The sequence below is a fragment of the Hippoglossus stenolepis genome, chromosome 5 (genome assembly GCF_022539355.2).
Source record: "Hippoglossus stenolepis isolate QCI-W04-F060 chromosome 5, HSTE1.2, whole genome shotgun sequence".
Classification (NCBI taxonomy): Eukaryota; Metazoa; Chordata; class Actinopteri; order Pleuronectiformes; family Pleuronectidae; genus Hippoglossus; species Hippoglossus stenolepis.
In genome coordinates, this window is record NC_061487.1 from 2,492,107 (window position 1) to 2,509,824 (window position 17,718).

General features: G+C 38.8%; 1 protein-coding gene across 2 annotated transcripts in view; it reads left to right on the forward strand.

The window, feature by feature from the left end:
* Nucleotides 1-347: 347 nt before the first annotated feature.
* Nucleotides 348-17,718, forward strand: part of ankrd27 (ankyrin repeat domain 27 (VPS9 domain)) — a 38,158-nt gene continuing 20,787 nt past the window's right edge. The window contains exons 1-7 of one of the 2 annotated variants that reach the window (XM_035156293.2): nucleotides 348-642; nucleotides 8,909-9,024; nucleotides 12,441-12,551; nucleotides 14,035-14,343; nucleotides 14,950-15,009; nucleotides 16,475-16,528; nucleotides 17,343-17,408. In XM_035156293.2, the coding sequence (XP_035012184.2) occupies nucleotides 8,923-9,024; nucleotides 12,441-12,551; nucleotides 14,035-14,343; nucleotides 14,950-15,009; nucleotides 16,475-16,528; nucleotides 17,343-17,408 (702 nt within the window). In that variant the 5' untranslated portion in view covers nucleotides 348-642; nucleotides 8,909-8,922. The remainder of the gene's footprint in view (nucleotides 643-8,908; nucleotides 9,025-12,440; nucleotides 12,552-14,034; nucleotides 14,344-14,949; nucleotides 15,010-16,474; nucleotides 16,529-17,342; nucleotides 17,409-17,718) is intronic. The other variant, XM_035156292.2, reaches the window with a different exon arrangement.

Below are 17,718 nucleotides of genomic sequence, written 5' to 3' on the forward strand. Positions count from 1 at the left end.
TGCCGTAAACTCTATGAAATACGCTTTGTTTTTATCTCCTTTTTTCATCTTTCTTAACATTGACCGGTTGTTTTTTAGCCTTCTGTGGATATGCTTATTTCAACCTTCGTATATTTGTCTCCTGGTTTTTGGGATTGTTTCATATGTGTGAAACATGTGTCGTCCTGGCTAGGTCTCCCTTGAAAAATAAAAATACAATAAATAAATAAACAAATAAATAAAATGAACTCAGCTGTTTTCAACAGGATTGCTGATGCTTAATATAAACTTGTCTAAAATGGTCAGAGACCCGATGCTGGGCAGTAGAGGGCAGTGCGAATCCGTGTTTGTGTTTCTGATGCATCTGGGTCACTTAAATGAACCTGTAACATTCTCAGCGTGTTACTACGTGTATGGATCACTAATCATCTCATTTGACTTGTAAATGTTTAGGATTCCATGCCACACACACACTCTTTTGACGGCTTAATTTGCGTGTTAACTCTATGAAGTCTGGCAACCCGGTGGCCACTGGAGGCTAAGCAGTGACTGCAGCTGTGAAGCCAGATGATCCGAGTAAACAGCTCCTGACAGGCTGCTGCTGAGGGTGTTTGTCACTGCCATGCTCAAGCCTGGATGACCTGAGGGACCCGCTGAAAGCAGGTAACACTTCTTTATTCTCATCGCTACACTGGGCTGATGTTCACGTAGCGTGTTGATCATCCTAACACGTTCATAAGCTAAGCTAATATCATAATACGGGGCGCTGTTGCCAGCAGAGCTAATGCTAACTGCTAGTCTACGGCTCTGTATTCCTGGTATGGTAAAACGATGTTGAGTGAAGCTAGCAGGCTAATCTTTATGAACCACCCAGCCCTCAGTCCTGAGGCCGAGTCGTGTTAAAGCCCACAAAGTGTCTTAAACCTCATAGGCGAACCGACGGCTAACGTAAATTAGCACTTTAGCAAAAACAGCCTCTGTCACCTGTAATGTTCTCCTCCAGTAACATCGTATTTTAAAGCCATCTCTGACATAATCGCTACAACTCATCCCAAAACCAACCGAGCTAATCTAACCTATTTTAAATGAATACGAACAAATCCCCAACGCTATAAGGTATTAGGTATAAAAGAAGCAAATAATATAGACCACTGTTTCGCCTCTACTTTGGTTTAATGACAGTATATTGAGGGATCAAGCAGTGTCTCAAAGAAAAAACAAGTGAGATTTTATTCAATTCAAATCCAGTCGTTATGTCAATGTACTTTCCAAATACAGGTTAAGACCGAGAAAGGCTTCTGCATGGATCGCTTTGTATTTGTGTTGCTTTGCACTTATGTCAGTGAGCAAACAAACGTTTAAGTGGCACATTTTTGGTTTGAAATTTCTACACACTAAAGAAACCAGCTACCTTGGAGCCAAATAAGTATAAAGCAGTAGATTCCACCTTGAATACCAATGTCTTTTTATTCTATTTGTATGCAGCACTGTGGATGGTCTGTATTATTGTACCGGAATTAATATATCTATATAATATTGGAAGGTTTTGCACTTGTCTTATAGGTTGTAGCACTAGAACATGTTTCAAATGGTTTATCAGGGTTTTATTTTGAAAATGCTCCCAGAAGCCTCCTCTTTATCTCGGGCTCACTGGACACATCATTGTTTTGTGTTAAAGGTCAGTTGATTTTTTGCTTTGTGTTTGAAGTGCTGCTGGTAATGCCTCACACCTGACTGTCAGATTCTGAGAGCACATCTGATAAGGTCAGGTTATTTATAGGTCATAGTGGCTGTTAGACCTTTTTCTTGTTTTCTCTCAGCACTGTCTTACTCAGAAGACATCTGGAAAGTTTTGCTATGAATGTTCAGGCTGCATCATGTGTGCAGCCCTGAGGAGAAGTGTGTGATGGTCACTTATGAGCTGCGAATCCTCTCTCTGGTGGTTTTAAGATTCAGCTCCTGACAGAGTTTTATTGATCCGGTGAAACCAGAAGGCAGGAGAGCAGTGGTGTCTTCTTTCATTTTGCCCAGTCCATCTCATCCCCTCTCCCATCTTCTCGCTCTACTTTTTCACTCACATTTTGCTTTAATGTGAAAGGCTGAACATTTGTTCCCGTGGCAGTTTATATTTCTGCAGACACTTAAAGACGATTGTAGAAATAAAATCAATCATACTTCGCCCACACTCTCATAGTGGTCATTGGTCTATGTCACAGAGGGAGCATAATGATACACACATCAGTGATTTTCAGCTGAGTTCAAGTGGTTATTAATGTAATTACATTTGTGGTTTGGAATCTGTGTGCAAGCATAACTCTTTTCATTGGCATTATGCCTTATCATATGTAGTGTTGTTTGTGAAAGTGGTGTTAGGAGAAAAGAGTAAAAATGATTTGTTATTGGGAATAAAAACCTACCACGTTAGGTATACTTACTTTTGAATTTGTAAAGATTCCCATAATTTTGTATTAGCAGAATCAACTTTATCGGCGAAGTATCAAATCAAATCCAAATTTTATTTGTATAGTCCATATTCACAAATCACAATTAGTCTCACAGGGCTTAACAAGGTATGACATCCTCTGTCCTTAACCCTCAACAAGAGTAAGGAAAAATTACCAAAGAAACAACATTAATTAGGAGAAACAGTTTGTAAAGTATTTATACATAGGAAAATGTTCGATAGAGATGAAGGGAGCAGCAGCGAACTGAGGAGTCACTGTCAGTGTGTGAGCAGGCGTATTGTATAGTGTATGCAAATTATTTGACTCTGGATTACACTGGCTCTCAATGTACTTACACCTAGTGCACACTGATAACAACAGCTGAACATCACACTTTTTACTGTGGCAGTGTAGCATCAATATGATTTCTTTTTTAAGTGCTTTTTTCATTCTCTTAGTCCTCTTAGATGGAATTGCTTGGCTTCAGTAAAATCTACTTTACTACACCAAACAAAGGGCAAGCTTCATTTTTTCCACATAAGGTTCACGTAGTTTTATACAGCAAAATAGTTTGTTACATGTCTTGTATTCTCTGACCAATAGTCAGATTTTCAATTTACAATAATATCAAATCCCAGATCAGCAGCAAACCCTCACATCTAAGACACTGGAATCAGAAAATGTTTGCAGTTTTGTATGATGTTGTGTACTGATGACTTGTTTTAGTACTAAAGAGAAGTGCAGACTCCAACGGGAAGTTTTGATAAGTTATTTAAAAATTGAACTACGAATGATTTCAGCTCAGGTGTGATCAGAAAAATATCATTAAGGTGGCTGAGCTTTAATCTTCTTACCGCAGGGTGTTTGTTCTGCTGCTGCTGAGTCATTCCCCTCCTTTTCACACACATTATTAGCCCAAGGCTAAGACATCAGCTGAATTACTTTAATCTTCAGTGTGTAATGTAACGAACTGTGTGTGTTGGCCCTGAGGGGATGGACATTCCTCTGCACCACTGATCTGTACTGGTAGCTTCAAGCCTGAGAGGTCACAAGGACGTTGAGGGTCACGTGACTCATTCCTTGCAGTTTCATCCCAGCTGGGCCATCTGCTGAGGCTGCACCCTCAGTTAGGAGGTCAGTCTTCACTCTGTTGAACTGCTTCCTCGTATTGTCTGTACTGGAGCTGAGGGCGGATTAATCTTTTGTCTTAGCAGAGGGGTGAGGTGAGCATTTAACCTGTGGAGTGTTATGGATGGCCAGTGTGCTGTATGATTTCTCCTCTGATGATGAGTGAATGGAGGAGTGAATAGACAGAGGAGCAGACCCCTGGATTGATCCATTCATTCATTGGGTGTTTAGGTTGTTACATCACTGGTAGAATGTTGAGAGATCACAAATCAGTGATCACAACAGCAGATGGATGCCTTGTTCCATTCAGTTGTGCTGCATCAGTGACAGGTTGTTTGAAGTGATGGATTGTGTTGCAGTTAAAAAGTGAGCATGGAGACTGCAGCACACAAACATGATTGTTCACACACAGATGAGTGCTGTACAGTTTACTTACAACTGCTGGTAAACTTATTTAAAATATCCTAATAACAGCATTTTCACTCTATATAAGGAAAAAAGCCTCTTTAGTCCTTCTCCCTCCTCCTGACAGCAGCTCTCATAGCGGCTGAGAAACCTTGTGAGTAACATTTATCTCTCCCAAGATCTAGACCTAACAATGAGGGGAAATTCTTTAAAAAGTTCTCAGAATTTCATTACCAGAGGCAATTTTTTGTAGCAGGATGCTTTTATGAATAAGACCCATGATGTGTTTTGGATAATCGAAGCCCCAAAACCAATTCAATCAACTGTTTTATTCCAAATGTTGTAAGGCTTTTCAATAGTTAATAGTAAGTGTTGTAGTGTTGTTTACAGATTGACTTACTTCTCACTAATGGCATTTTGTTATTAAGTTTAAGGTTTTTTGGCTGATGGGTAAGACAGGGGAGTATTAGATGTTATTTATTAGTTTGTTGGCACACTGGTGGCACAGCTTTGGTGAAGGGAATGCTGGTCTGTATGTTGGTTTACCACTCTGGTCCAGACTGAAATATCTCAAGAACTGTTGAATGGATTGCCTTGAAATCTTACACAGATAATCATGGTCCCCAGAAGATGAATCCTTGTGACTTTGGTTACCTGGTGGCTGGCTGTAGTATAGGTCATAAACACTGCCCCCTCCTTGTTAGTAGATGGGACCAAATTAATAAAATCATGTCCAGCAAATTTTTCCAAAGATGGTTTCTGTCATTTTAAGTAGTTTTTATCACACTGATTCAACTGTTCATGTGTCTGATAATTAAGGTTTTAATTAGTTATTTGGTGCTAAAAAAACATTCAGAAGCCATGATTGACAGCTGAGACTGTTTGAAGGTACAGCGTCTGGCCAGGACAAGACGGCCGTTCCCGTATCTAGGGTATTTGGGCTATGTTTTTGTCCAGTGTGAGGAAATGGAGATGTTGTCCATCTTTATATACAGTCATTAAGTGTAACCTTATAAAATGCAAACTGGGTTTCACCTGGAAATTTTGATAATGCACTTATCAAGAGACAGTCATTGTGAGTTTTAAAAAGAAATGTACAGGAAAAAACAATTATTATGTTTGTAATTGTTTCTTCAGCAGTCTACCTGAGTGAAGCAGGCAGGGATGCAAATCAAGATTTGACAACTTGTGTGTTAAGTGTTAAACATTATTAATTTCAAGAGTGTGATGTCTCCGAGCCAGTCTCTTAGGAAACCTTGTTAAAGAAAGAAAAGAAAAGAAATAACTGTTGACTGCATGTGTCCACCCTAGAAGGTCTCTATATTTTAGGAGGGGATCTTAATTGTACTTTAGATCTAGCAATGGACCGGCTTACTGGAGTTGACGCCGCACACATACAGACTAGGAAAATACTGACTTAATTCATAAGAGATCTAAGATTGGTCGATGTGTGGAGGAAACAAAACCCAAACAAAAAATAATTGTCCTGTCATTCTTCTAATTATAAAATCTATTCACGCCTTGATTATTTTTAAATATCGGTTGAATTGCTGAGTAATGTCAAAAACTGCTCGTATGACAGCATAGTGATTAGTGATCATGCAGCTGTGTCAATGGAAATATGTCTAGGTCAATTTCCAAGATGGAGGTTTCAAGTATACTGATTACAAGATCCATCCTTTCTTAAATTTATAGAAGCTTCATAGATAACTATTTCCAACTAAACACAGATGAAACAACCACCAGTGTAAGATGGGAAGCATTCAAAGCTTATATAAGGGAAGAAATGATAAATATACAAGTTCCAAGACCAAACAATACAATGGGGAAAATAAAAAAACAAACAATTTAAAACACTAGAATTAGAACTTTATGAGAACAATGACATGGACAAGCAGCAAAAATGAACAGTAATGAGAGCTGAATACAATAAACTGACAACTGACAAAGTTACTAAAATCCTTTTATGGAACAAACAAACATACTACGATCAGGGAGAAAAGCCAGGCAAATTACTGGCCTGGCAGGTTAAGAAAATGCAAGCCCAAAGAACAATCAACAGTATAACGACAAAGTCAAGTAATTTAACTGTAGACCCAGTGGAAATTAATGCTCCCTTCAGAGATTTTTAGGAATTATTATACAAGTCAGAATATGCAGAAGTCAAACAACATCAAGATACATTTCTGGACAAACTGCATAACCCCTGTTAAACGTCATTATATCTCCCCTAACATTCCTGATGTCTGTGTTAAATGCCTAAATGCCTAAATGAGAAAGGAACTCTGATTCACTGCTCAATGGAATAATATTCCATTGAGACTTCTCCATGCAAGGAGAGTGATTGCTTTATGTTGGAAAAATGTAGAACCACCATCACTTGAAATGTGGAAAAGGGAGCTGATGACTTGTCTTGGGCTGTATTACTGACTGAAAAGGAAATGTTATAAAGGTAACATGGAATGATTGATCCCGCCTTTTTTTGTGCGTGTGTGAACCTGTGACTGTTATTTGTTCATTGATGTATATGTTTTGATATACACTTGAAAATTCTATAAAAATATTGTAAAAAAAAAAGAAGAAAGAAATCTATTTATCTGATTACTTTTAATTCATTAAAATTAAAGAATTTATTTACAAGTTTACACTTAATAAACTGATAATTTTTACAGTGTGAGGGAGCACTGTTTGATTATGGTATAAATTGTAGAACATATTTTCATTGTACAATACAGTACTGATTACTCAATGTGAAGCTTTACAGCTCGGCCTCAGTCCAGCAACATCTTTTCCAACAACGTTTCCTGTCCCATGGAGAGAAATCACACTGTAATTTATATCCTTCGGTTATTAACGTGTGGGAATGGGGGAACAATGCACATCACAGTTTTGTCTGAGCTCAAAGTGATGTTTTTGAATGTCTTAACTTGTTCCGATCAACAGTCCAAAACTTTTTTATCTTTATGTAAGGTAGTGAAAAACAGGACAAGCTATTTTTATAAATTTCTCTTGGAAAGGATTCATTGATTGTCAAAATAGTTGAAATAGACACAGATAGAGTTTGTGGATGGGAAGTCAGTGAGGGGGTGCCTGCATGGAGGGGGCAGTGGGTCCTTTTCACTCATTAAGGTTGGTAATCCTCGACCCTCTCGTCAAAGCTATGCCCCTAAAACACATGAACATTCACTGATTATTGCTAATGTGCAGGGAGGGCACGGTCAGTGTGCACGCAGGTCGGTTAGTGGCAGACAGGTACTCCAACAAATCATCTAATTCTGTCCTAATCAAATGATTGGTCACGTCAGGTCCTACACTTTAAGTGCAGCACAACAAAAAGCTCTAGTTGTGAGGACCTGAGAGGCCAATGGATCTATACAGTACTAATATACTTTATGGTAGCACTAAGTTGTTTAAAACTCAGGTTGGTAATCTTGGAAAAAAAATATTAGAACGTGAAGAGGATTTCAACAAATATGATAAGTGTTTCAGATACAGTTTCCCAACCTGAAGTTGAAAGAAGGGTCTGTATGTCTGCAGTAGATTAAGGCATAACTGCAGTTTTGAAAAAACAGTCTGAAAGGGACTTTTTCCTCTGTTCTCTAGAATAGAATTTAGCTTTGAGACATGTAAGAATCACAAGATCTTTTTTTGGAGCTTTGTTTTCCGTTTCTAAGACATCAGTAATCTGCTATAACTCAATTTTTGGCAAATGTGCAGCATTTCCACATGTTTTGATTGGAAACACAGCAGTCACTGTCTTCATTTAGTCATTCATTATTATCTATCAAATAATCTAGTTAAAGTGAAAGCCAGGGCCAACCTTTTTTCTATCAAGGTCCATTTGAGTTTTTGCACCGTCATTCACAGGCTATATTAAATTATTTATCACATATTATATTATGCACATATTATATTTGTTTATTTTAATATTGTTTTTATTGACAGTGATTTGAGATTTTGAATCTGTGAAAGGTGTTATACAAAAAATTTACTATATCACTAACTTTCTAGAGTGATGGCTAGAACTGCTTCTCTCTGGCGGGTCTGATGTCAGATTGTAATCAATCAATCAGTCATTCTGTCAAATGTTATTTGTAGAGCCCATATTCACAAATCACAATTTTTCTCACTGGGCTTAACAAGATGTGACATCCTCTGTCCTTAACCCTCAACAAGAGTAAGGAAAAACTACCCCCCAAAAAACCTCAGATACACTCACATGTGAGGGATCCCTTGCCCAGGATGGACAGAAGTGCAATAGATGCTTTATGTAACAGAGCACATCAACAAAATAACAATAATTAAAATGCTTTTGAGAAAAGACAATATTGATACAACCTAACCTAAACTAAGAGGTGTATCAATATTTAAATTATTTGCAGGGAGCAGTAATGACAATCGTAATGATATGGGTATAATAATACTAGTATATGTGAGTATAGGCATATTGTATAAAGTTTATAAGCAATCTTAGTTGTTATCGTGATGATGATGATGATGATTACTATAGTCTCAGTTGGTTTAACCAAAACACAAATCTTCATCTGACCATACATGACTTGCAGAGATAGTAATTCCTGCCTTCTCTCCTGCCAGAGAAGAAACACTGTACTTTCCTGTGTTGTCCGTTAGTTATTTTCACTATCTCGTACCAGATCGGCAATCTGGTCTGTGACAGTTCTTCATGAAAAACTGACACTTTGGAACCAATTGACTTTGTCTGGTTCCAGCAGATTCTCCTTCTGAACTAGATTTCAGTTTCTTATTTCTCAGCTATTAGCTCACTCACCACAGAACTTGTGTAACATTGTCTGTCAGACTGTGGTCTTCTGAAAGCTGCTTGTTAAGAGACGTTCGTCTCCGTTATGACACTGTCAGCAATGTTCATTTGCCTGATTGGTTCTTATCAGCCATGATTCTTTTAACATCCCTCTCTCCTCTCCATGATCTAGATCTCCAGCTCCTTATGGCTGTATATGATGAGAACATCCTGAAGAATCCTTTCTACTTGGCTTTGGAGAAGCAGAGACCGGACCTCTGCAGCCGAGTGGCAGAGATCCACGGCATTGTGAGTCACAAGCTTTCGCCATGTAGTTAGTTTGATTTTACAACCTGTTAGCGACCAGCTTGAATCTACGTCAGGATAGGTGATGTGCAATGGTTGGTGCGTCACTGCATGTTTGTGTTTTCTCTGAGAAATGTATGTGTGTATATATATATATATATATATATATATATGTGTATATATATATGTGTATATAACATATACAAATATACAAAAATGTCCCCACAGTCTGTTGAACAAGAGGATAGAAACCCGCCTAACACAACTGTTAACTGCCTACCTACATATCAGCTGGTGTGTTGACTCAGTTGTTCAGGACTTGTTCCCTTCTGCCTAATAAATTAGTTAATGTTGGTGTTAATAGTTGTTATGTGTGGAGTGTCCATTCTGAGTTTTCTTTACTCATCCTTCACGGTGGATAATTTTGTAATAAAAAATATAAACTGGCTAACTGATGGGCAGGCTCTGGTTTTTTATGGCAATACATACTTTGTACTGGCAGTTTGAGTAGTCCTTGGTTTCTGTCTAATAGGTACTATCAAATGTAGAAAATATGTCCTGCTAAGATTGAATCCCAGCACCAGTGTGGGTAACCAAGTTATTTTGCTGCAAATTAAAATCAAGCATACAACTGCAGCTTGTGAGATCATTGTTGCAACATGGTGGTGCGGTCTCCTCCCAGTAAGAAGGTTCCTTGTGGGCATGCAGCAGTTTGCATGTTCTCCCTGTGTCTGTGTGTGTTTCTCTGGGTACTTCAGCTTCCTCCCACAGTCCAGAGACATGCAGATTGGATTTAGGTTCATTGAAGACTCTTATTGGACTGTAGTTTGAATGTGAGTGTGAATAGTTGTTTGTCTCTGTATGTTGGCCCTGTGATATGCTGGCGACCTGTCCAGGGTGTACCCCGCCCTCCCACCCAATGTCAGCGGGGATTGGCTCCAGCTCCCCCTGCGACCTTCAAAGGATAAGTGCTCTGGATAATGGATGGATGGATGAATGGTCAATGTCCAAAATTAAGGAGTAATTAGTAAAGGTGCATGATTCACCAAATCAGTGGTTTGATTTATACCTTCAGGCTCTGTTTCAGAATCGTTACAGCCTTTTAAAATGCATATTACTGTTGTCATGGTGTCATGTTCTACCTTGTCTCAGCCTCTGTTTGCTTCTGTCCTACTCTGGCAAGTGCTGGCATATACAGCATTTTATTACAGCATGTGTAAATCAGCAACACTGCCTGTAAATACCCTCTGATGACGCAGTAGAATACTTCAGGTCAATCAAAAAAATGAAACAGTGCAATCTGGGGTGTGAGCAGATTCTGCCACCCTCCCTCAACAGCAGAACAAGACAGCAGCGTTCATGGATCACTTCCTCCTCTGTGGTTGAATTTGCAGTAAAGAACCACCTACTTTGACACATATCCCTGAATTTCTCACAGTCTGTTGTCACTCCACCAACCCTGGATCAGACTCATTATAAATGTTAAAATGTTTTAGAGTAAGAGACAGAAGACCTTGGACCTATTTTTAAAGTCAAGCTAAATGTTAAACTGTCAGACCACCTCCTGTAATAACAGTCCATTGTCCAACATACATTACCTGAAACGACCGGAACAACTATACAGAAGAAATGTTTACGACATGCTGCATCCTGTCAAGATGCTTAAAACGTTAGCAGATAAGAATCAGATGTCTGAAAGCAGGCCGTGCAGCTGTGACTCATCAGGACTCCTCTGGAAACTCATATGACCTGATGGCCGCAAAATACATCTAACTTGATTACAGTTTGTATTGCATAACAGACTGCTGACCAATAGATTAATCATACAACAACACGCAACATACAAAACAATTTGTGAACACTCCACATTTGACCACACATCAGGGTTTAACCTCATATTATGGCTCGTGATCAGATTTTTCAATCCTTAAATTCTCATGACCAAGTAAATAAAGAATTGTTATCTTGTCATGTGAACGTGAGAATTATTGACCTTTTGTGCTTTTATTTGTCTGAGTATGAAGGAAAATCTGGATCGAGTGAACAGAAATTGTTAAATTTTAGACCATGAAGGTCCCATATTGTAGAGTGAGATTGTTGTGGTTTTTTGTTTTTTTATTCTAATGCAGGTCTTTCTGTGACATAAAAGTCTGAGACCACTTTGCCTTTCACTTGAATTCACTTTGTATGTGTTGATGATAAAATATCTGACTGTGCTCTTCTAACCCACAAGGGTCTATTCTGAGTCTAGTCTTATGCTCCCTTGACATGCTGCCTTTAGGAAACATCATATTTGACTTTGGATGCATTTCCTAACACTGTTATGCTGATGATGTCCAGCTTTATGAATTTGTGAAACCTGAGGAACTTTCAGATCTGGCGAGATTGATTATTTTCCGCTCCAACAGCTAGAACCCATCATTCACCTTCTTCAATCCAAGGTGCTGTTGTATGGTTCAAATAAGTCCAAAACGCAGCTTCTCCCCTCACCCTGGCGCTAGTCTCACTACACCCCTGCCTGTTAAATTTAGGCTTGGATTCAAAATCCTGCGAATTACTTTAAAGTCCTTTATTGTAGGGTTGGTAAATTGTTTCTGAAACACTTTTAATGTTTGTTTAAATCCTCCTCAGGTTTCGGTAGCCATCAATATATGAAGTAATCTGAAATAAAAAAATCCTGTTTCTGTTGCCTTCACATGAATGTAATAAAGTCAACCAATCATTTAATTTGGTCCATTTGCTGGTGTACCTGTCTGTCACTAACCGACCTGCCTGCGTGCACCCTGCCCTTGTTGCACATGACCCCCCCCCCCGCAGAGACGTACACAGCTAAAGACGCAGAGACAAGAGCCAGATGTTAGTGAGCTAGCCAGGGAAAAGTTGGGTTCTAGCAGTTGTCAGTCAGTGCATGGCACACGCTCATGTGTTTTGGGGAGTAGCTTTGATGAAAGGGCAGATGGGAGATGCTGGTTGTAATGTTTGCATTTTTTCAAAGTGTAGCCTGCTCTTGTAACCTTTACAGGATTACCAACCCCAGCTTTAATGTGTGAAAATATACTGTCCCCTCCCCGCGCACCAACCAACCCTGGACATGATCCCTCACCGGCTTCCCACCCACAAACTCTGTCTTTGTCTATTTCTTTTCCGAGATTACCAACCTGAGTTTTAAAAAACTCGGTGCCACCATACTGTATATACAAGTATAGATCTACATGGCCTCTTAGGTGCTCATAATAAGAGCTTTTTGTTGTGCTGCACTTAAAGTTTAGGACCTGATGTGACTGTCCAGTCCCCCAGATTATGGATCAGTGAATGTCAAGTTAATGTTTTAATAGAGAATTAAAAACAACTTGGTAAAGATATCGCTGTTAAAGTAAAAATATTTTCTGCTTTTCTCCCATGGTACTAAACACCTGCAGGTCCTTATTCCCTGCTGTGGAAGTTTGACTGTTGGCAGCTACTCAGACTATCAGTTTGACAACTATGTCCTGCAGCCTGTGGAGGACAGATACCAGACGTTGGATGGAAAGGTTTGTCTCCCTTCTGCTCCAAGCATCTCCCCCAAGAGTTCAAAACAAAATTCTGTTGATAAATATAGAATGATGAATTATGAAACAGCAGAATATCCAATCATCTCCTTCAAGGTCTTGTTACAAACATTTTGACTCGTCACAGCCGGAAATAACTAACTATTGACTAATGTCACTGAGTCGAGGACACAACAACATGAAGGATCACAACAGCACATTAAGTGAATGTGTCATCATACATTATCGGCTAATACTTTCATTTCCATTATGAAGAGCGGGTAATTGGCCTCAGTACATAAGACAATACATACAATACATATACAGACAGTACATAGCAAAATTAAAGAAAGATGAAGTAGAGGGGAAGTCAGTACACAAACACTAGTGAAACCGGAAGTGATACAATATGCTCACCACAGAACAACAGGTGATCAGCAGTCTGAAGGAACCTTTTGGATTCTCTTAAAAGTAGTTCCTGAGACTCAAAATGTTTGGTATTTCCCTTTGTTTGAATGCGTTTTTTATAAACCTGTTCTTCTTTCTCTTTAGGTGGTTCTAATCCAGTTTTCTGTATCTCAGAAACATTTCTAACATTAGACTTTTGGGATTAAACCAAAGACGTGTAACGTGGTTATTCAGGCCATCGTAATCTTTTCACTGGACTACTGTAACTTCCTGCTCTCTGCATGGCAACTCTCAATTTACCGCTAACGCAACATTTGGCAGGAACAAAGTTTATTATTGTATAGAAGATAAATCTTGGCTATTTAAAGCCCATATTAAAGACAAGGGGTTCTTATTAGCTGCACCAAATTCAAGATTAAAAGAGGGAGAATCCAATTGACTATTGCAAAATCAAATTTTAGATCAAGACATTTGGAAAATCTGAATCAAACATCTGAATGAAAGTCATCAGAATCCAATTATATTCCGTTAGGATTGTCAGGACTGTAAAATAAAATTAAAAAAAAGAATGGGATAGCCGAAGAAGGGTGATATGAAAGGCATGGAAGTAAACAAATGTTAATATTTAAAATGATACAAGTTAATGTATAAATTAATCATACAGAGTTAAAAAATCAATTTATACACTCAAGGTTCTGTGTGACAGGTCATCTTGATAGTGTGTAAACTGTCTGCAAGTTAATGTAAAGGTCAAGATTTTCCCAGACACATTTTTTTAAGACAAATACAATTTAACTTGAATCATAGATTCTGATTTGATAAAGTAATACTCATATTCTTATAATTTGATAATAGTGCCACTTTACTTTTTTGAAATTATTTTTGAATGTTATTAAAACTTAAATATTTGTCTTCTTGACTGCAAAATCCAGAAAACCTGTGAAAATGGTAATCTGTTTATTTCAAAGGTTTTTTACACTGGACTCAAATATGATGATTTGCCCACCGTATGTTAATTTTGCTGTTATTGTGTCAGAATAAAACTGCACTGACCTGTTGCTGTTGTTGTGTTTTTCAGGAGGTCAGAATCCTGGACAGACAGGTCCTGCTTGGATCCGGCTTCCCGGCTCCGGCATCGGTGTCCATCCTGTTTGAGGAAACCTTTTACAATGACCAAGAGCAGAGCTACAGCATCCTGTGCATCTCCCGGCCTGTGGAGGTGGACACAAGCCCCAACGAGCTCAGCCCGCCGCCCCCCTACTGCCTGAAGAGTGTGGAGGACGTCAGGGAGTTCCTGGGCCGCCATGCCCAGAAACTGGACAAGTTCATCCACGGCTTCTGTCAGGCCTTCAAGGAGCAGGAGAGGAAGGGACTCCGACACCACATTGTATGATGAACTCTTTCATTTCCTTTCATTCCCATTGTCTTTCATTCCCATTGTCTTTCATTCCCATCATGTCTTCCTTCGTTCTGCCAACATTTTGTTCTCCCCTCACCACTCTTTATTTTTTTTTTCTCATTCTTTCCTTCCATTCCTTCTGACACTTCCTTTCTTCTTCCTCACCCCTTTATCCTCTTTCTAGTATGTCCCTCTGTCTGCATTCCATCATCCACCCATCTTTTTTTCCTTAATGTTGTTTATGGTCTTTTTTTAATCGAGGCAATTCTCTACATAAAGATTACAAATACACAAAACGTTTATGTATAAGTTGGTGGTAGGTATAAAGAGGTATGAAATACAATTTTAGAACCAGTCTAACTCTAAAGTATTGTTTCTATGGAGTAAAGAAGTAAACACATAAAAAGGATTTGTGGAGAAATTGTATTTTTACTTTTATTTCTTTTAAAATGAACCAAACAATTAAAGTTTTTTTACGTTTGGCTTTTTAATAGTAGTGATAATAATTTAGTTTTTAGAAGATGGACGGTTGTGATGACCTATCGAAGAGCTTTTCTGCTCTACTGACAAATCTCCCACCTTCTCTTCACTCAGGACTCAGTGAACGGTCTCTACACTAAATGTCTTCAGTGTCTACTGAGAGACTCTCGCCTGGTGAGTAAAAAACTTGTTGAATCAGCTGTTAGTCTGATACAGTGGAGGCTGATAGAGATAACGGAAGAGTGTTCAGTGAGAACTTGTAGACTGTGCCCAAGTTCAGGTGAATTTTGACCCTGGAAATGACATTGATCCACAAGGCAAATGCAGACTCTGCAAGGCTCACTATCTCATACCTACTTGCACTGGCCAGTTGTTTAAAGAATGGTTATCATTCACTACAACTTGGAAGATTGACAGTTCATTTTTTGCACTCAGTCGCTGTTCTGTTCTTCTTGGAGGGCTTAGTCAGCTCAGAAGGAAGAATCCTAACTTTTAAGCTGTGGTGAACAAGACATCCATAGAAACACTTGATAAATACAATGTGGCCGTTTACAGACTTAAAGGATAGTTCTGGTATTTTTAAAACTGCATTTTCCCATCTTTTTGGGTCTAAATGAATAATACAGCAAATAAAGTTTGTAGTTAGTCCATTATTCAGTCAAACCAGCAACTCTTAAAATTACTGTTTTTGTCAGTGGCTTTTAACATAGCAATATAACTGTTTATGGTCAAATAAAATGTTCTAAATGTTTATCTCTGTAGGAACTCTTTCCATAATAGTGTCACTAACAATTTAACCCTAAACTGTAACTTTTAGTGGACAAATGCCCCTTTAGATTACTCTGCAGCTGTTTGATGGTTGACAGTTACAGCTTTTATGCTCAATGGCCCATTTAAAAATATTCATACCTTTCTTTAAGTCTGTAAATGTCGTATAAACAACCATGTTGTATAAACCAGGTCTTCATAGAGCACTGGTTGATGTATCACAAAAAGTTGACTGATGAAAAGGCCATTGCAGGATGTAAACAATGGAAGCAGGACGAAAACTTTTCTGTCTGAACATGTCATCACAGGGCATTACAAAAAAATGCATTTGACATTGACTTATTTATCATTAACTAGTCACACACTTGGCCATTGCTCTATGATCATCTGCACTTTAAAGTTTTGAGTTTCACAACCTTAAATGTAAGCTTGGATGTTTTGACACTTTACGATGACATGTTACCATCGAATTTACACCTTTAACCTTCAAACATTAGTAAATCTAGAAGGTTGCGCTCATCATGTGCATGAGAGTTTAAAAGTGTTGTTTGTGAAGAATGCTCCGGTCTGACCTCAGGAGTCTCCTAAAGGAGTGTTCAGTACGACCCGTGTCCTCTGAATAATCCGTCTACTCAACCTAGACTTCTCAGCATCAGAATGCATGTTAATCAGTAATGACTCCACAGGACATCAGAATGTTTTGTTAGAGCCTAAGAAGTCTAACAAGATCATCTGTGACATAACTGTTTTGACCCGGCCCCACATTCTTCTCTGGCCAATTTTCTGCCTCATCACGCTAATACAAGGAGCTGCATCACATGCTGTGCATTTCTCTGCATTGACTGCTCTGATGGATGGTGTTTCTCTACAGAAACTTCTGACGAAGCAGGAGCTTCAGATGACTCTTCTCAAACAGGCTGTGGAGGTAACTTCACTTGTTGTGTTTAAGTCAACTTCAATCACTAGTTTCAGCTAAGAAGTATGTGTTTAAGGATTCAAGTTTGTTTCTAAAATCGCATTTGATGAGCAGATATCTAAGCTCATCTGCAGACAGTACAAAAAGGTTACATGTAGTGAAAGTCTTTAGTATGAGTCTACAAGGTAGTAGGCAGCCTCCATTTCATTGGAGTGTAAAAAGAGTATGTTATATTTGTGAAAGTTTTGAATTTTTTGGGTTGGTACCAACAAAGGAAACCAAATCCTTTTGTTGCTTTGCCCAAATCTGCAATGCCTGCTGGAGTCGCTTGATTCTCGTCAACAGGACTATGAGGCCTTGCTTTCACTGGGGCAACTGTTGCTGCCCACTAATCATCCACCTCACTATAATAAATGCGAGGACAGTCCATGTGTGTTGTTTTTGCCAGATACTAACGTCAAATTTCCACTTACCCCATACGTGACCGGTAAGAAGCAGCCAGTCGGACAGGAATAGAGCCAAAAGATCCAACTCCCTTCAAAGTGCTGTAATCCCCATCACTATAAAGGAGCGTGCACTGCTGCTGTAAAATCAAGGGATCTACGCAGCAGAGTTATTACGTCACTTCCTGCCTCTGGAAAATGGGCCTAGCTGCTCCACCTCTCGCCTGATAAATGCAGAGGATTTGATTCTGTCGTTAACGCATCTGTGCAGAGAACCTCCTGCTGTGTTGTGTATATGTGAAAATCAAACTCTGTATCCAATTGTCCAGACTTTACTGTCTTATAAACCAAAATGTTGTTTTCCTCCTCCTTTTCCTCAGATGTATGTTCATCATGGTATCCATGATTTAATGTTTAACTTTGTGGGAACTCTTGAAGCCAGCCAGGTAGGTCTGATCTCTCACTGCTTCACCACACCTCCAACATATTGTGATACAGATATTTGCTTTACAAATTAAAGGTCCAGTGTGTAAGATTTAGGTGAAAGGGATCTATTGGCATAAATTGAAAATAAAAATAATCCTTCATTTGTGTGAAATCATCTAAATTGATGTTTTCTTTACCCTAGAATGAGCCGGTAGCAGGTCCTCTCTATGGAGGGCATTTTAAAAAATGTATCAATGTCCGTTAAACAGATGATGTCAGTCCCTCAAAATCAAATGGTGGGTGGTGTCAGTGTATAGTGTTGTGTTCTAT